The sequence below is a fragment of the Xenia sp. Carnegie-2017 genome, unplaced genomic scaffold, assembly GCF_021976095.1.
Source record: "Xenia sp. Carnegie-2017 unplaced genomic scaffold, XeniaSp_v1 HiC_scaffold_14, whole genome shotgun sequence".
In the NCBI taxonomy this organism is placed as follows: domain Eukaryota; kingdom Metazoa; phylum Cnidaria; class Anthozoa; order Malacalcyonacea; family Xeniidae; genus Xenia; species Xenia sp. Carnegie-2017.
The window spans coordinates 12,044,753-12,064,423 of NW_025813447.1; the positions used below are offsets into that span (position 1 = coordinate 12,044,753).

Genomic DNA, 19,671 nt, shown 5'->3' on the forward strand with positions numbered 1-19,671 from the left:
CGTAATCACTATCAGGGGGGATCGATGTTTTCCTTGCGCAATTCAGTAAAGAGGGGGGAGTCAATGGCAATTGACAAAACAATAATGGCTAATACCAATAAATGAGATTTTGAACAATTTATAGTATAGTATTTATTTAATTTGAATTCGTTGTTTTTTATTTATATAAAGGATGTGATATGGACGGTTAGTATTGTTGTACAGTTTTTTGACCAGTTTTGTTTTAGCTTCTATGCAAGCAGGATCTTTTTGTTTCTTTGTCATTACGCTCACTTTGAATTTACAGAATTATCAACTTACAGAGAAACTTGTTGTTATTCATGAAGGCCTTGTTTCTTTTTTCATAGATGAAAACGTAGATTTTCTAAAGGCAAAAGTAAAAGAGCTGGAAATACAACAAAATGAACTTCGTTTGTCCATCGAAAGTAAAGAAGCTGAATTTGGTAAAAAGCGAGCACAACTTAAAGACTTATTTCTTCAGAAAGAAAGTAAGTATTTTTACTTTGAGATAATTTCTCTTTAATTCTCGAGATTTTTTTATTTCCAAGTTAGTTTTTGCCTTCTTACTTTCGTATTGCTTTCGGTTTTGTAAGAAGAAACACTCATTTATCCAAATAACTTAAGATATTTTAGGAATGTTGAAATGCATTGAAATAAAGTACATGTGATATGAGTCCTACTAAACACTGCCGGGAACTGCCTTAGACTGGCTGGGGTTACCCAATATTTTCTGGGACTGCTTGAGATTGTCTGGGATTGCCTAAAACTGCTTGGGAATGCTCAAGACTGTCTGGGACTGCCTAAAACTGTTAGGGAATGCTCAAGACTGTCTGGGACTGCCTGAGACTGTCTGTGGTGAATAGCCAAGACTGTCTGGGACTGCCTAAAACTGTTTGGGAATGCCCAAGACTGTCTTGGATTGCTTGAGACTGTTTGGGAATGCCCAAGACTTTCGGGACTGCCTGAGACTGTCTGGGACTGCCTATGAAGAGAAGAAACATTTCCTAAGAAAATAAGTTAATTGGCGGATGATGAATAATAAATCAAGTCATTCTTTTCTTTGCATGAAGCCAAAGAATGGGTACAAAAATTATTTTAACATAAAACAGGTAATATTCTGAACAGGTAATATTCTGAATATCATGTGTCAATACTATGTTTTATATTTTAGCACAATTACATGACGAGGCTACCAAACTGAGGATTGCTCGTGAGGAAAATTCAAAACTTTTGGCCAACCTACAGAACCTGTCTGCTGAGAGAGATGATCTCAAAACTGCTGTTGTTATTGCTGAGACTTCTAGCAATGACAAGATAGCTGCTATTGATATTAAGTATCAAGAAGAAATTGCTTCGTTAAAAGCAATAATGCATGGTATGTGTATATTTGGCAGAGATGATGAAAGATTTATTGTTATTTTTTGCATTTTGTACTTTGTTAATTTCTATTGATTTAAATTTGTGTTTACATTTTATACAATATGAATGTATGAATATCACTCCACTCCGCACACCAATTCCTGTTTGAATTTAAGAAATGTTAATAATAAGCATACAACATCATACAATTGTAATGAAGATGTTAAACTTAAAAAAAATGATGATGACTCAGACCTAATAAAGACACTAGACTGGGGTATTTTACATCTTAAGCTCAAAATTCAAACTTCTGATCTTTTTGATTGACATGCTAAATTATTATAAATAGGAACTCAAGTTTAACTTCACATTATTTTTGATAGAGAGACTACATCTAATTCTAAATTGATGCCTACCTCAGTGATGCCAGAACATTGCTACTTGGGAGGGGGGGGAGGTGATATTCATGTATTCATACATCATAATCCGTAATCACAATTACTTTCAATAGAAAGGAATGAAGTATAACGTGCATATATGAATATTATTCCTCCCAATTAGCGTTGTTCTGGCATCACTGTAACTGTGTCATTCATTTGATGTCGTGTGTTTTTTTTATTAAATTAATTTATTGCTTTTGTCCACTCCCCAGATGCAGTGCAAGAAACACGACAAGAGGTAGCAGAGAAATTTACAGAGGACAAAAGGAAATTGGTTGCAGCCAATCATGAGTTAGAAAAAAAATTGGCAAAGTTCCAGACATTGATTCATGACACAAAATCAAGACAACATCAACAGCCACAGGAGGACACTGATGAAGGTCTATTTGATGTGTTGCCTAGGAAACCGCAAGGTGGTCCCCCTGAGCCAACTGGTGATGGAAATCTTGAAGATAGTATGAAAAAGGTTTCTTATTCTTATATATGTTTTGCTCTTACACCATAAACTTTCAAAAGTTTCTGCGATTTTCAATAGAACTTTTGGTCAATTAAAGGTGACATTGTTGTCTTGTCTATAAATATGTATGTGTAGTTTTGAAATATGCCACTCTAAACATGAATATGAGCACGTTTCACTGTACGTCAGCAACTGCCATTAACTTTAAGCAATTCATCTTTATTTGATTAAAGTATTTATAAAATAATCTGTTAACAATTATCTGACAATGAATTCTTCTAGAAACATTCAACTCAATTTTCATTTTCACTCTAAGGCTCAGGAGGATGCTGAAGCATTGAGATCTATTGTCATGCCTCTTGAAGAGGTGAATTTTGTCTCATGTGATCATTTTCTTTTTGTGATAAGGACACTGGATTTATTTGTGGGTTTTTTTCGTCAAGGAAATTGCTTCTTTGAAGTCAAAATTGAAGACAGCCAACGAAAAAATAACTTTATTGGAGGAAAAGAAGCAAGAATTGAATGTATATTACAATCCCTGTATTGTAGTATTTCACTACTATTTTAGAAATTGGCACTTTTTATTCCTCCATTCCAGGTTGTTACTTCACCGGAAAACCTACGTGAAAACGTTACTGATAGTTTTGAAGATAAGGTTTGTAAAACGTACATACTTAAATTTTAATTCATGATGAAAATGGTGCAATTTTTATAAAATCAAAGTTCACTACAAGCGTATGAATCATTGATTATTTTACAGTGAACATCATTACCTGTAGAACTAAAATTTGAAAATATAAAATATGCATTAATTGCGCATGCAGAATTTTATGAAATTGCAAAGTCCGTTTGAAAAGTAACAAGCGTTGAATTTATTATTCCCAGGACTGATCATTAATTAATTTTGTCTTATGATCTCATAAATAGCTTGTGTTTACCTAAAACTATGTTTAAATTAAGTGTAGTTTTTATATGTGTTCGAAATGTACGGTAACACAAAATAAAAATATACACAAAACTAAAATACATAAAAATAGCACACACAAAATAGTGTTTAGCACACAGCGCAAAATACATTATTAAAAATTAAAATATCATGAATGAAAAATGTGTAAGAAAAGATGAAAAGAATGCAGGCTAAGATGAATGTAAAATATACAAAACGGACTATCATATTATCAGTTTGTAATTGTTGTCCGAAAATAGGAAAATATGTATAGTTATTAAACTGTGGTTTCTGGATCCTGAGAGGATTTCGGTATTTTCCTATTTGTCTACAAACATACAATTTATCATGCATAACATGACAATTTACAACAATTACAAACTGATAATATGATAGTCCTGCAATCATCATTTTGTGTGTATTGTTTTGTGTGGTGGCCCTTGTGAGCCACCGTAGAAATGTCGTAACATTGAAAAGATGAAAAGATGTTGGCATTGATTCTTTTTACAAAAAGAAAGAGACTAGTCATAAGAATGCTGTAAATTTATTTATAAACATATTTTTCCTATTGCTGTCTGCGAGAAGGAGAAGCTATCTGCTAAAAGTCCTGTGTTCGTTCCAGACCCTACGCGGCACAGCTCCTTCTGTGTTTTGCTCAGTATGTTAGGATTAAGCTGTTACGGCGTCTTCGCTGTGCCATCTGGTGCTGTGTATTTGATTAGATTATTGTCTGATTAGAAGATATGTGTTACGCAAAACAGTTTGCTCTTTATACTATAATCATGTGATCTCTTACTACGTGATCCACCCGGGCTGTGATCACCCCAACTCGCTACATATTACGTCATATTTGCGTTGTTATAATTGAACATATGACGACATCTAATGTGAGATGTAACTTGTGCTATGTTAGATAAAAGACCTCACTCAATATCTGGAAGCCGAGCGATCTGCAAGAACTGACCTCGAAATGTTTGTTGCTGTTCTTAACACTCAAAAAGGTAAACACAAATATTAACTCTAATTATTACATCCATAGCTTGGAGGAAGTTGCTCCACGCAGCTCGTGTTCAAAATTGATCTTGCTGTTTCACATGAACATATATGTTCGTAAACGAGTTAAACTATCTTTTTCGTGAGAAAATTTTTAAAAAAATTTTTTTGCTTACATTCAGCTGTTCTACAAGAAGATGCAGATAAACTAAGAAAAGAACTGCATAATGGTGAGTTGATTTTCCTCTGTCAAGAAAATATTTGTTTTACTTGTTACAACCTGTTGCAAAGAGCGATATTTGTTTCTCAAGCTTCATAAACTTACCGTGTATTATATCTTCTGCTCTTGTTTTGTTTTAAGTGCCTTAATTTCGTGACATCGATGGTACTGTCTGTCGCTTTGAGCTTGTTGGCTGCAAAGATTTTTATTGCACACTTTTCCATTATTATTGTGTGTGGAATATTAAACAAATACTATGTTGACACTGTAACACAATATTCTTGTCACGTGTTATATCACGTGATATATTGTCGCGTGTTATATCATGTGATATTCTTGTCACGTGTTATATCATGTGATATATTGTCATGTATGGTGCTAGCATTGTCACGTGCACTAATACGTTATGTTATGTGTTCAGTGTGTAGAATACTGGAACAGGAAAAAGAAGAACACTCAGCCTTGAAGAGCACTTGGGAAATGGCAAATGATCGTTTTCTCGAGACGCAACGCGTACAGAGACTTAAAATGGATAAAATGATAAATTTACTGTCTAGCGAGCATCGTCAATTATTTGAAGAGGAAGTAAGCCAAAGTAAAGAAACTGTGGAGCTACTGAAACCTCCATCGCCAGCAACCTCGAGGAAATTTATAAATCGAAAAACGAATAAGCAATTCGTGGGTAGTAGAAAACAGGAACTTTCTAGAGTGAATAAATCAAGTACATCCGAACACAAACGATCATTGGCAAGCTTTGTTGCTCGAAAGTCGAATAGCTCGTCTTCCATCGGACCATCAATACTTGATGTAAGTATCCTGTCTTTATCGATGTCGTCATTATTTGTCATCAGATCACCACTCCAAATACAGATTCTAGACTTTGGAGTCAGATTTCAACATCTGATCATTCTTGATGAAGACACTAAACTGGAGTATATAAAGACTCAAGTTTCAACATCAGATCAATCCTGATGAAGACACTAAACTGGAGTATATAAAGACTCAAGTTTCAACATCAGATCAATCCTGATGAAGACACTAAACTGAAGTATACATATAGCGACACGAGTTTCAACTTCATTGTTGACAAGTATAGAGTGTCTATGAACACGCTTGTTTCAGCTTTACACTTGGTGAACACATAAGTCAAGGCAAATCATGAATCATTATTTTCACGGCTTTAAAATCGCCTTTTTTATTTTCAGAGCGATGTTCCACAATTTGAATCAAATACTGAGCCTTTAATGCCAAGTTTACAACTACCCATGAAAAGCTCTAATGAAAACATAAACTTGGACAGCAAGAGTTTGAATTCATTTTCTGACGAAGAAACGAGCAATGGTAGTACAATGAAGAAATATAAATCTGCTGAGGATATTGAAATTGGTTCTTATACAGGTTGAAGAATAATTGAATATTGTTGTTATAATGATGATATTTACTTCCAGCTGTTTCAGCCATATGTGAAAAGTTTATAACGTATGAACTTCCTGGTTACATGTATAATATAAAAGTTTCCATTTAGGAGAAAAGCTTCTTTCACTTTTCGTCGGCTCGTTCTTATTTGTAACGCAACATTAGCGAACAAAGCACTTTCTACAATGACTCTTGTTTTGGCCCTGTTTCTAATGAAAGTTGTATTTTTTTCCTGTAGGAGGTACAGGGGCAAGGAGTCGTTCTCAAGAACTAAAAGTTACCAATGATATTTCTGGAAAACCCGAAAGGGAGAGTATTGATTGGAAGAATTTTCAAGAAGCTGTAAGCTTAAATCACATATTTATATACTGGATTTGTGGGATTCAGCTACACTGCCTCACTCATCGTTAATGTCGTTTGTTGTTTTAACGTTGAATACATCCCAATTAAAGTAAACATCAAACTAAAATCAGTCCATTCCCCTGCTTTGCATCTGTTTAAGACTATACACAAAAAAGGAAAAGAGCGCCACTTAAACCATCAATAAAGTATTACATTTTAAAGTGTACAGCCTTATATTGTATGTAAACTTTAAGCTCATCTCCATCTGCCATTGTTTTCAAGTACGCGCAATTGAAACTGTTTCATACTTTATTTGGCTTTTCTTCATTTTTCCGTGAGAGGTAATATAATTGTTTATATATATTTGTCTTTTAGGCAAAGACATCTTTGTCAAATGACGTCAACCGCACATGCGCAATGTGTAAGAACTATGAAAAACAGTTGCAAAACTTGCAATTGCGAAAGGAAGAATTGACAGAGGAGACAAATACGTTATCGAAGAAATTGAAAGATGAGCAGGTGAAATGAATTGTGTAACTTATCTTTTGCCACCAAACACGATATCATTTCATTGTGAAAGTGACCAAGTGTGTATTTAGCTACGATTCTGTATGACGAAAATATTTTTTAAAGGAAGCCGTTATCATGGTAAACAGAGCTCTTTCTGACTTGGAAGAAACTGTTAAAGTGGCGAGCGAAGATGCACAATCACAGGTGCAATAAGAACATAAAAAATGGAATTTTTTTTTCAATATGGTTTAGATGCTTGAGTACATAATGACTTTTATTGACTCAAGTTTTATGACACTCAAGGCATCTGAAGATAACTTATGAATCTACTATTCACATAGTTGTTTGTACACATTTCAAACGTAATTTTTGCGATTTCAACTTTAGATCAAAGCAGCTATGGAGACGCAGAGAAGTTTTGAAAGTTTACTAGAGGAAATAACTGCCGACATTGATAAAACAAAAAGGAAGACGAGTGACGATTTGGTGAGTACGCCTGACTTTTTTTGATTTTTACTTCGTCATCTATGTTGAATTTACTAAAATATTGATGATGTAAAAATTCTTACTATTCTAGAATGAGCTGATGTTGTCCAGAGACATTGCTCCAACCAAGGTAGTGATTTTTAACCACGAATTTCCATCAATAATTGTCTTCTCTACAGCATCTAAAATTTTAGTTAATTCACACGACAAAAATCCCTTAGAAAATACACAGGGAATATAATTTTAATATTCAATATTACCATAGGATCTTTAGGTTAGTGCGTATACATTTCATAATTTATTTTGATTAAAGTTGCAATTCTTGCCAATCCATTGGCGTTGCTGTTCATCTCTCCCTGCATCATCTGTTTCTCGTCTTTTCTTTAGGGAAATGCATTGGAACGCGATAAAGATAATATAGTTGAAAGGGAAGCTGTCTTACAAAGTGAAGTACGTTTTTAAACGGCAATTAACGAAAGAAAAAGTCTTTGTTGAGCAGTTGAAGTGTCGTTGAAGTAACTTTAAACGTGTTTAAACTTGGGGAAGAAACCTCTGTAGGAAAATATTTCGCCTTTCTCAATGCAATTTACAAGATGATTTTCGGTTGAATTATAGATACATTTATACTGTATGCAGTGGTCTTTGATTTAACTATTCAAAGAATTTGCAAAAAGAATAAAATTTTCTGTTGTTTGAAGAATAATGTTCATCCCTTTCTTGCTGATTTTCAGATTGATTTTATGAAAGATCGCGTTATGGCCGAGCAGTTTGCAAAGGATAGAATGGAAGAACTTTATCAAGCAGAGATTGAATCTTTGGGAGAGGAAATAAGTGAGTTAGTTCTTTAATTCACGGATAGATCATACACAGTTCTACTAGAGGTGATATGAGATTGGATTAAAGCGTTCTTTTCGTGATATAATAACTCAGTCCATTGCATAACTTTTTTCCCGGAGTTTCTCAACATTAAATGTTGTAATATTTAGAAAATTTGACATAAGAGCTGTCATAGTCTTTGTCTTTTTGTAGAAAACCTGAAAAGTCAATTGGCGATCCAAAGTAACTCGGTAATAATTGTTAGTTTTTACGGTTGAAACCTTGCATGAATTTTTGATTTCTTGTTTAGAAATTAAGCTTTAAATTTAGTCGTAATATTGTGTGTTTGCATGTGAATTTCATGTGCCGATGCTCAACAGAGCCAGAAATCAACAGAAATTTTTTCCCTTATGGCTTTTTTACCAACATTGTAGAAAGAGAAAACATTCCATATAAAAACACGTTGAAACATCCCGTTTCTTTCATTAATGTCAAAAGCTTTTATTTTTCATTTACTTCTTTGTTCTAGAAGGGAGATCTGTGTGCTGCGCCTGTATCCTCGAAGGATGTAAAGCTGGAAAGCGAAGCTGCACAAACTCATAAAGATAATGTAGTATACGATACATCAAGTGTAGCTAGTACTGCCGATACATGTATGGATAATATTGAAACTAATGGCATAACAAGCTAAAGAACGGTTAACAGTATGAAGAATCATCTTAAGAAAAGAGAAAATGATCGCGTCTTTCAATAATTGATCATTTGGTTCTTTCTTTAAAATTATTCAAGTGGTTTTAAAGGTCAACGTGAATCTGTTAAATTAATTGTATATATTGATTATTATTTGTCTTCCAACTTTTTCTTTGACAATTTTTTGGAAGGCACGAAAATGGCCTATCGTGTTGTTCTTTGGTCCAGCGTGCGTGCTGTTCACATGTAAATCATATGCTTTGTGATTTTAGCTGTGAATAAGTGAATGGAAATGGATTAAAACATAATGTCAAACTTAAACGAATAGTCATTTCTAATTTTTCACATGGACCATCATCACATTGATAGCCAAGATAACACAGTATTTTGTTTCATTATGCATGTTTAATTTCTACTAGGCTATAATGAAAAGGTCTATTTTCTCCTCCTGTTTGAATTTTTTTAAATTTGATACTGTTCTCCCATTAGCAAACTTACTATTGAAGTTAGAGGACATTGGACGTCGTTTGCACTACAACTCCTGCCGAAAATAGTGGTTTTGATTCTTGGAATGATATCTATTTTTCAATTGATTCTGAATTGCTAGGCTTGAATATTTATATATCCTAATTCGTAGCAGGGATGTGTATTTGTAAGTTGAATATCTTATGCCATTGGAAGCAGTGTATAATTCAAGACTTCAAAAAAAATATCCTTACCTAAAAACAAGGAAGTCCAAATCGTGCCATCGGGTTTGTGCGGGCTATCAAGTGCCAAAATAAAAAAATGGCCGCTTTATGCCAATATATGTGAAGACTAAATTATCTAAAAGTTCTTAAAATGATAGAAAATAAAGATTTGTCCAGAGGATGGTTAATGAAATGGACAAACTACATTAAAGGCTATCAGAAACGATGGTTTGTTTTAAGTCATGGGCTTCTCTCCTACTACAGGTACTGCTGTGCTATATTTTTTTATCGAATTTTAACAACACGGATTTACTTATGCTCAAACTCACAAGAGCTTCTTATTCACGAAAGCCTCTTAATCAACAAAATGAAACCATCTCGTAACGTCCAAGGAAACTCCATTGTCCTTCAGTTGCTTTAATCTAATTTCGTCCGTCCTCATGTCTGTATACTTTGTGATTGTTTGTGTTTTGTTTGTTTTTTTGTTTCTTTCGTGTTTCTACTTATCCACGTCATACCATCTTATCAAATATTTACTAACACGTTTTCATCCCACCAGGTAATTTAATATTATGTAATTAGCTATTATATGTATATATCCCTCTATACTTGAAATTTAATACTGTCTGATGATGTCTTGAGAGTCAAGACGAAACGTTACACTTTTAAATAAATATTTCTTTCTATGCATTAAATGGCTCTTTTAAAAGCACTTTGCTGGGCTTTGATATTTATATTTAAACTTTGCTTTCCACACTGTATATCCCTGGTCACAATTCTGAAGAAACACAAATTGTTTGTTTCGTTTTTGCATTTATCATTTTTATTGTTCAGAAACCAAGCGGATGTTTTTTATACATGTCGAGGAACGATAAATATGGCAAATGCATTTATTTCTACTGAAGATGACCCTTGTGGCTTTGTTGTGTCCAACGGAAGTACTCACTTCTTTCATCTTAGAGCGACGTCCGAAATTGAAAGACAAAAATGGGTGACTGCTTTGCATCTTGTCAAGGCAAAAGCTATAAAGACTCAAGAATCAGGTAAAGCTACATTAAGAAATACGAAAAATTATTTTGTTGTTTATCAGATAATTCACGTTTAGGTCGTATGACATGAAGATGACTTAAATACCGCTATCATTATTTGAAGTTGTTTTTTAATAAAATTATCTTATTTAGACTACATTTGAAATTTTGGTTTCATTAGATAGGGAACTTGGGTCTGGCAGACAGAAATATATTTTATTAAAAATAAGATTGAATGGTAATCAGCAACAGCATTATTTGATTAAAAATATTAGAACAATAGAATGACTGTTTTTTTTTACAATTAATTTAAACATATGTTATCAGAGAATTTAGTTTTGCCATATCTTTGGTAATTTATGTCAGTATTGAATTTAAGAAAGAGATAACATTTTCCTAGAAACATACAGAAAAGTTTAGGAGAAACAAGAAAGCAATTTTGTGTTTCTCCCAAACTTTTACGAGTGTTTCTGCAACTCAATAGGAACAAGTAAATATGTTTTCTATGTTGCTTACAAAAAAGCTTTTTTATAACAATATTTAAAAGATAAATTTATTGATTTTAATGACAAATTGTTTATATTTTTGTCTTAAAAATTTCCTGCACAAACCATGCTACCTGCAAGACTTTGCAAAATTAAGATTCCTTGTTTGTACAGACTAGTAGCATTTAATCAATCAATGCTTGTGTTTTTAAAAGGGTATTTTATCATTAAACTTCCTTCATTTCATTTTGATTTTGGTTTGATTTTATTATTTAAAAAATAATTATAAATACTTTCAGATGAAGATGAGGATGAAGACAAAAATGAAGGCTCCACAAAACCACTATCAAGTAAGATAGACGATCTTAAAACATGTAATGACCTAGTTACTAAACATGGGAGAGCATTACAAAAAGCAATCAATGATCTCCAGGATTTGGGTGAAGAACTTATTGAAGGCGTGGAGCTGAACAAAATATTGAAACTTGTGAATGAAAAAGCCACATTGTTTCGTATTACATCAAGTGCTATGAAAAGTGTAAGTTGCTTTAAAACTTTCTAATTTTTTGCTTAAATTTCATTACATTCTAAGTTGTGTTTTCAAATAATTTTCAATTGACTTAATATGCATTTTCATATTACCTTCTCCAAGCATTGTGTATTGCTATTTTACAAATGGACTTGCAAAAGCACTGTTGGATAGGAGCAAAGATTTAAACCCTTGTTATCCATGGGTATTTGTCTTATCAAAATTTAAATACATTTATGTTAAAGTTGTACTATTATATATTGGTGTGATTTCATTCAATTTCTGAAGTTTTTGCTGTGATATTCACAGAAAAAACTTTTAAAATTGGCAAATACACTTTACTGACATGGACAGAGTTTGCAGACACATAGAAAAATTTGATGGATTTTTTTCATCTTCAATTATTTTTTTTGTGCCAACCGATGGTGTTGATCAAATTTTACCAAGCGTTGCTGGAATAAAATTGCTCAGTGAAGAAAATGTTTTGATTTTCACGATTAAGAAAGTTCGTTCTGCATTCACGACTTTTTGTGATTTGTCATTGTTGACCCCTTTAATAACTAAATTGTTTTGTACTTCAGAAATTTAGTCTTATGAATTATGATGAGTTTGTGTTTTTCTATCAACGATGAGATTCATTTCCTAATAAGCAAAAAGCCTCCTGGTCATAAGAAAAATTCATATTAACTGCAGCGTTTTACGACAACAAGAAGAAGAGAGTATTAAAATGCCTCAATAAACACAAATCGTATCATATGTGTATTTTAAACAATCGTCTAAAGTGGCGATAAACTATCGTTTTGAATGAATGCATAAAATTTTTCTGTTGGAACTTTGGGAGGATAATTTTAATCTCTTTCTTGTTCAGCTCGTTCTTGTAGATTCGTACACGTTTATTGTCTGCATATTATTTCATCAACTTAATGACAAATTTTTTATAGGTTCTTTTATTCAAAGTATTTAGAAATCTCATTTGTTTGACTATTCAACGAGATCTCTAGTTATAATTGGAGATTGTATGTAACGTGTCTACAAGACACTCTCCAGGCACTGCTTTTAGCATTGTGCAATATAGAAAGTCAAAGTTGAGATAACATCATAACTTTCAATCAAATGTGCAAGTGTATAAAGACTAAATGATTTAACTTGTTATTTATAAAATATGAAGTTCTTATAAAGCATTTTTTTTTTCAAACAAACTTTAACCAATAGTTTTGATTTTTATTTTGAGTACCCACTACGTACTATTTTAATATTGTTTTCGTATTTACTCGTAGCAAACGACATCTAAATATAATATTTTATGTTTTTGTACAGTTTTTGTTCTCAAAAATTTTAGGCATGTGGTGAATTTTATGATCTCGCTCAAAAGCAAGAGAAGAATTTCGAAAAGGTTTGTCTAAAGATAAAAAATAGTTGACGACATAAATATATGATGTTGCAGATTGGCTAAGTAAAGCATTTGGATACAATCTGTACTTTATCGTATTTGAAACCTCTCGTTAAAAACATTGTTCTATAAAAACATGCCATAATATCGTGATTAGAAATTGTCCTCTCTTCGTTTCTTATCGTTTGTTCTATAGTTATGGTTTCATTTTCATATATCATCATTTTTTTCAATTTTGGGAAAATGAAAAGATTGTATCAAAGTTTTTTTTATTTTATGAAATCTTTAAATGTTTTTATTCTTTCTTGAGCTCCAAACCCCTATTCAAACCAGCAGTAACCACTCTCAGGTCTTGTTGGGCTGTTTCCAAGCTAAACCCTTCAAACAAGTCAGACAGTTACCACTCTCAGGTCTTGTTGGGCTGTGTCCAAGCTAAACCCTTCAAACAAGTCAGACAGTTACCACTCTCAGGTCTTGTTGGGCTGTGTCCAAGCTAAACCCTTCAAACAAGTCAGACATTTACCACTCTCAGGTCTTGTTGGGCTGTTTCCAAGCTAAACCCTTCAAACAAGTCAGACAGTTACCACTCTCAGGTCTTGTTGGGCTGTGTCCAAGCTAAACCCTTCAAACAAGTCAGACAGTTACCACTCTCAGGTCTTGTTGGGCTGTGTCCAAGCTAAACCCTTCAAACAAGTCAGACAGTTACCACTCTCAGGTCTTGTTGGGCTGTTTCCAAGCTAAACCCTTCAAACAAGTCAGACAGTTACCACTCTCAGGTCTTGTTGGGCTGTTTCCAAGCTAAACCCTTCAAACAAGTCAGACAGTTACCACTCTCAGGTCTTGTTGGGCTGTGTCCAAGCTAAACCCTTCAAACAAGTCAGACATTTACCACTCTCAGGTCTTGTTGGGCTGTTTCCAAGCTAAACCCTTCAAACAAGTCAGACAGTTACCACTCATCGATAAACTAAAACACGCCATTTATCATGTTTTCAGTTCATCGAGCATGAACGCTCTCAAAAAATTCGTTTGGAACAAACGGTCGAAGAACTAGCGAAGCAATATAATTTCCTTGAAGAAGCGTGTCGTGAAGGAGTACCAAAGCAGAAAAAAAACACTTTAGCAAAATCATCACGGCAGTCGTCGGCAATGACAGCTGGACAACCTTCCACTCAGACTGGTGTGGATTCTGGGAACACATCTAGTGATGATGATGATACAGAATTTTTCGATGCTGTAGATGTCACAGGTATGTAAGTTTTTTGTTAGATGTTGATTAATGGAATAAAGTATTCAACATATTATTTTCATACTAAACTAAAGTCTATATACTGGAAAACTTTTTTATAAAACAATTACCAGCTATTATGAAAATATATATTTTCTTCAATGCTAGATTACATCACAAGCATTCGTTTGGAAATTATTACTCGAATGAAAAGTTTTTATGACTACACATCTGCATTATGAAAATAATGAAACTTTATGAAACCTACTTTCACATATGAATGTGATGAAACCTATCAATACGTGTTAAAACGAGTTTGTTTTATATTTTCTGTGACGTAGCAAGCCTGCGTTTAAGCCCTTTGTGTTCACTTTCATGTGAAAAAAATAGATTTCTTAATAATTAAATAATGTTCTGAAATTTACACATGACTAATATTGAAATTCTTTATTTCCTCTGCTCCAGTTTAGTCATTTCTTGTGCTTGTAGGTAACATACCCTACTCGGCTGGCGAACTTTCTACGGCGAGTTCCGATATTAGCTTTCAGTCGGAAAAGAATGTGACGTCACATAAGAGGTCGTCATCAGACTATGCAGTTAGCGTTCCTGAAACAACCGACAATCATCGTATGCACAGTGCTTCGGCTGGTGATTTGTCGAGCAGTTCAATTTCTGCAACATTAAAACTGGAAAAGGTAATAAATATGTTGCTGGTTGTTTGTCCATCTGAAGCATTCAGAGCATATTGCAAAGAATATGGTTTTCTCACTAGTTAGTTGTTAAAAAGTTAAGTTTATTTTACATGTATTGCTTCTTCGTGATATCTTTTATCACTTTAAGATATTGCCCGCTTTTGTTTTCGGTCAGTAATCCTATTAATCCCTAAAGATTGGATAATCAAATAGATCATCTCATAATTTTTTATTAATTTATTAGCTGAATGCAGGTGATTAATAGGTTTTTATAGTTTTTAAAAAAGTAATAAAGATGCTTGTTGTTGGTGATTATTTTTATTATTGATAACATATGCATTTTGGTTGATCATACTTTACATCTACTTTCATTTTTTTGTTTGTCTGGTATAAAAATGTTCCATATGTGTGCCTCCTTGGCAAGAAAATTTTTTATCTTGTGTGCTTGCTTGGCAATGAATTATAGTCTTGTGTGCTTTCCTGTCGTAGAAATGTTACACATGTGTGCTTTCCTGTCGTAGAAATGTTACACATGTGTGCTCCCCTGTCATAGAAATGTTACACATGTGTGCTCCTGTCATAGAAATGTTACACATGTGTGCTCCCCTGTCAAGGAACTTTAAATTTTGTATGCTTTCCTGGCAACGAAATTATGGTTTGGTGTGTATTTTTTTACTAGTGAAATATATATTGGGACATATTGGGACATGCCTTGGGACATATTTTGCGACACAGCTGCGTCAGCTGTCAATAATTAATTATTGGTTTTTATGGTTCGAACATTGTCAACGGTTGATCGTGATTCTGTATATTAAACAATATTTTCTGCTTCACCCACTTTTGCCGCTTGAGACAATACGTAGTCTGTTTATTCTATTAAACTATTCATTACGTGAAAAATTGTCATTAAACTTATGTCTTACTTTGCGAGGTAAATTTTTTTTATTGATGCTGAATAAGAAAAGTCTTTCAGAGAAAGACTACTTTAAGAAAAATGCAATTTCGTTTTAAAAAGTCAAAACATTGTAGTCAAAATTGCGCGGTGAGTAATTTGGTTCAAATATTCCTTGGATTTTATCAACATATTTTATTGTTTTTACGTTGAAACAAAGATGTTATGAATACAACTAGTTTTTGGTTTTTATTTAAAACTCCACGAGATCTCAATCCATTCTGATTTAAAATGAATATTATTTTCATGCGTGGCTTCATTCTTACAGAAGGCTGACGTATCAAACGAGAAAGCAATGAAGGTAAAAACTCGACGAAAAACTTTACCACCAAAACCATCGCAGAGTTTGAATCTTTGGAATATCTTGAAGAATTGTATTGGCAAGGACCTATCGAACATTTCAATGCCTGTTAGTATTGTTATTGTGTTGTTTTTTTACTCTTTCACATGAATAACCAATTCTTTTATTATTTTTCAATCTCCATATTTTGTATTCCTTTCGTGTCCATGTCCATTTCACACCTTTGTATCCTCCTAGTTAAGTTCAATGAATGGATGTTGAAGATAGAACTGATCCTTTTTGTTTTACGTCGTGATTATGTCTCGTACTTGTCACGCTGACTAAAAATTACACTGAAAATCACGTATATGGTGCCAGCGATTGTCTACTGCAGTTGTAAACGCTGAATGTTAAATAGAACTAGATTAAACCGATGGGAAAAACTGCTTGGTGATAAAGGACAATCTTTATCTTTTATCTATGATGAAAAATCGTAATATTATTTTGTTATGTCGTTAGGTGAATTTCAACGAGCCTATATCTATGTTACAACGTCTAACAGAGGAGATGGAGTATTCAGATCTCTTGGATAAAGCTGCACAAGCAAAAAATAGTCTCGAGGAAATGTGTTATGTTGCTGCATTTACCATATCATCGTACTCGACGACAAGTGTACGCGTTGCTAAACCTTTCAATCCACTTCTTGGAGAGACATATGAAATGGACAGAAGTTGGGAAGAAGGATGGAGATGTCTTGCTGAACAGGTATATTTTCTATCATTCTCTGATGTATATATTACACATACACAAATACATTACATTCACAAGTAATATAATCCAAATTATTCTTAGCTATAAGAATGATTGGGATAATGAATGTTCTTTACACTATAAAAATATTGCAATGTTTGTATATTTAGGTTTCCCATCATCCACCAATCACGTGCTTCCATATCGAACATCCTGATTGGACGTATTGGCAAGATTTCACGGCAAACGGTAAATTTCGTGGTAACTATGTTCAGGTTGTTCCACTTGGCGTTGCTCATCTGACATTTTGTGCCAGCGGTAGTCATTATACTTGGCGTAAGGTCAACACAAATGTGCACAACATTATTGTTGGAAAACTTTGGGTCGATCAGGTAGGCAGTAGCGAAATTTGACTATGGCATACTGTACTCACTTTAATTGCAACAAAAGTTGGATGCCTTGTGCAGCTGTACTTGATAATTTTTCTAAACTCACATCTAATTATTTGATTTAATCGCTTTGTTTGAACTATCGACTTTCTTCAGTCAGGTGAAATGGAAATTACAAATCATACGACAGGAGATATATGTAAACTGAAATACAACGCATACACATATTTTTCACGAGAAACTCCGAGAAAGGTATGTTATATTAATAGACGATAAAAACCCATCTGTACATTGTGAAATCTACCATAGAGATACATAGAGTGAATGTGCACAATACAGATACCACATCTGTACATTGTGAAATCTACCAATACATAGAGAATATTGCACATACACAGTGAAAACCATACTCGTACTTATTGGTAAAACAAACAATACTTTGGAAAACACGTGTATACATAGTAAAACACATCTGTACACTGTGAAACCTTACCAATACATAGAGAATATTGCACATACACAGTGAAAACCATACTCGTACTTATTGGTAAAACAAACAATACTTTGGAAAACACATGTATACATAGTAAAACACATCTGTACATTGTGAAACCTACCAATACATAGAGAATAGGGCCTATTTACATATTTATTTCTACCAATGTTTCTGATTCCCGCGAGTCCACGATGAAACATGCCTGCAATAGATCGATAATGAATCATTTATTGTTTGTATACGTAGGTCACTGGTTATGTCATGGATAAATCCAAGGTAACACATTATATCTTGACGGGTACATGGGACAAAAAAATTGAATGTGCTGAAGTATTTTTTAACAACAATACTGCGGGTGGAATGCCGAAACAGACAGCCCAAACTAGGGCACCGTTTACTTTATGGAAGATGAACGCTCTTCCGTAAGTATGATGCCTAGAGTTTTTTCTTCATGAACTGTTAAGCTGTGAGATTTTGCTTGTTTATATATATTATAAAGTAAAAACATAGTCGATAATTCAATGCATATGTTCAACATTTTCTTTTCTGCGACTGTTTTAGTGCTGATCGTGAACTTCAGTATAATTTTTCTGATTTTGCGATGTCGTTGAACGAGCCAGATGATTCAGTGGCTTTAACAGACTCGCGCTTCAGACCTGATCAGCGGCTTATGGAGCTAGGTAAATGGGACGAAGCCAACTCGGCCAAAGGTAGACTTGAGGAAAAACAGCGTGCAAAACGCCGTGAGCGTGAGGCTGAGGCTGAGTTAGCAAAACGTGAAGGTCGCGTGTTTGAGGACTACAAACCTGTGTGGTTCGAGAAAGTTCATGATGAATTATCGGGGTTAGAAATACATGTTTATAAAGGTGGTTATTGGGAGGCAAAAGAGAAACAGGATTGGTCTATGTGTCCAGATATATTTTAGGAAATGATATGAAAATACTTACAATGAAATGTTGAAAAGTGAAGAAGGAATTGGCTGAGGAGATATAGTTAAAACGTCAAATGACGTATTTGGCAATGACGTCAAATGATGTATTTGACAAAAAATTACGCACTCGAGTTATACGCTCAAAAAAATACACTTGCAAAAACTGGAAGAGTCTTCGTGTTTCTCTTTAATCAGGAGCTTTTTCCTTCAAATAAAGTTAAATTCTTGTGAAGAATTCTAAATTATGCTGATATTTTTAAAAATGAAAAATTCCATTCTTTGTGTTCTGTTTGTACCATTGAGTTCTATAATAACTGGAGCGGCTAAGTGGACTGTTACCTGACGCCCAAAAAGTGCCGGCCAATGACGTATTTCCGTTGATATGATCGCTTTGGAGAAAAATTATATTCTCGACCTCCCCCTGATGTCTATAGCTAATTATACCGCATTTTTCAAAAACAAACACGATATCTTTTTTTGGCATTTCCTTTGAAATGCCAACACTTCAATCATTCAATTGTTGGATATCGTAGTGTCCAAAAAAAGGAACATGTCGCTTTTACAGGTGAGATATTTGTTTTGTTTATTCATCAAAAATTGAAAAGCAATTGAGCTTCGAAGAAACTGTTAAAGTTGCGAGCGAAGATGCACAATCACAGGTGCAATAAAAACATAAAAAATGGATTTTTTTTTCAATATGGTTTAGATACTTGAGTCCATAGTGGCTTTTATTGACTCAAGTTTTATGACACTCAAGGCATCTGAAGATAACTTATGATTCTACTATTCACATAGTTGTTTGTACACATTTCAAACGTAATGTTTGCGATTTCAACTTTAGATCAAAGCAGCTATGGAGACGCAGAGAAGTTTTGAAAGTTGACTAGAGGAAATACTGCCGACATTGATAGAAGAAAGAGGAAGACGAGTGACGATTTGGTGAGTACTTATGACTTTTTTTGATTTTTACTTCGTCATCTAAGTTGAATTTACTAAAATATTGATGATGTAAAAATTCTTACTATTCTAGAATGAGCTGATGTTGTCCAGAGACATTGCTCCAACCAAGGTAGTGATTTTATACGCGATAAAGATAATGATTGTTGCATCTAAAATGTTAATTTTAAAAAATTTAGAAAATAACAGAAATAATTTTTGTT

General features: G+C 33.7%; 2 protein-coding genes and 1 long non-coding RNA gene across 7 annotated transcripts; 2 read left to right on the top strand and 1 right to left on the bottom strand.

Moving 5' to 3' along the window:
• Positions 1-52: 52 nt before the first annotated feature.
• LOC124435515 (rab GTPase-binding effector protein 1-like) lies at positions 53-8,996 on the top strand. 3 transcript variants are annotated; one of them, XM_046985482.1, is made up of 21 exons: positions 53-186; positions 348-488; positions 1,172-1,375; positions 2,012-2,265; positions 2,573-2,623; positions 2,700-2,780; positions 2,855-2,911; positions 4,116-4,203; positions 4,378-4,425; positions 4,837-5,222; positions 5,621-5,813; positions 6,070-6,173; positions 6,549-6,692; positions 6,807-6,887; positions 7,071-7,169; positions 7,261-7,299; positions 7,557-7,619; positions 7,901-8,000; positions 8,199-8,236; positions 8,515-8,669; positions 8,717-8,996. In XM_046985482.1, the coding sequence occupies exons 1-21, from the start codon at positions 180-182 to the stop codon at positions 8,721-8,723; spliced, it is 2,340 nt and encodes a 779-aa protein (XP_046841438.1). In that variant the 5' UTR covers positions 53-179; the 3' UTR covers positions 8,724-8,996. The 3 variants fall into 3 exon arrangements, with proteins under 3 accessions (XP_046841438.1, XP_046841437.1, XP_046841439.1); XM_046985481.1 differs by having other exon boundaries at positions 8,515-8,996; XM_046985483.1 differs by lacking the exons at positions 7,901-8,000; positions 8,199-8,236; positions 8,717-8,996 and having other exon boundaries at positions 7,557-7,602; positions 8,407-8,656.
• On the bottom strand, positions 7,315-7,598 carry LOC124435517. The gene is made up of 2 exons (XR_006945051.1): positions 7,430-7,598; positions 7,315-7,351 (listed from the first exon to the last, which is right to left on the bottom strand). It is a non-coding gene; the product is annotated as an uncharacterized LOC124435517 (long non-coding RNA).
• Positions 8,997-9,474: 478 nt separating the features above from the next.
• On the top strand, positions 9,475-18,786 carry LOC124435513 (oxysterol-binding protein 1-like). 3 transcript variants are annotated; one of them, XM_046985479.1, is made up of 12 exons: positions 9,475-9,628; positions 10,199-10,407; positions 11,177-11,415; positions 12,746-12,799; positions 13,790-14,042; positions 14,511-14,716; positions 15,934-16,074; positions 16,465-16,710; positions 16,866-17,087; positions 17,241-17,336; positions 17,827-18,002; positions 18,142-18,786. In XM_046985479.1, the coding sequence occupies exons 1-12, from the start codon at positions 9,516-9,518 to the stop codon at positions 18,503-18,505; spliced, it is 2,319 nt and encodes a 772-aa protein (XP_046841435.1). In that variant the 5' UTR covers positions 9,475-9,515; the 3' UTR covers positions 18,506-18,786. The 3 variants fall into 3 exon arrangements, with proteins under 3 accessions (XP_046841435.1, XP_046841434.1, XP_046841436.1); XM_046985480.1 differs by lacking the exon at positions 9,475-9,628 and having other exon boundaries at positions 10,196-10,407; positions 11,177-11,227; positions 11,311-11,415; XM_046985478.1 differs by lacking the exon at positions 9,475-9,628 and having other exon boundaries at positions 10,044-10,407.
• The last annotated feature ends 885 nt before the right edge of the window (positions 18,787-19,671 follow it).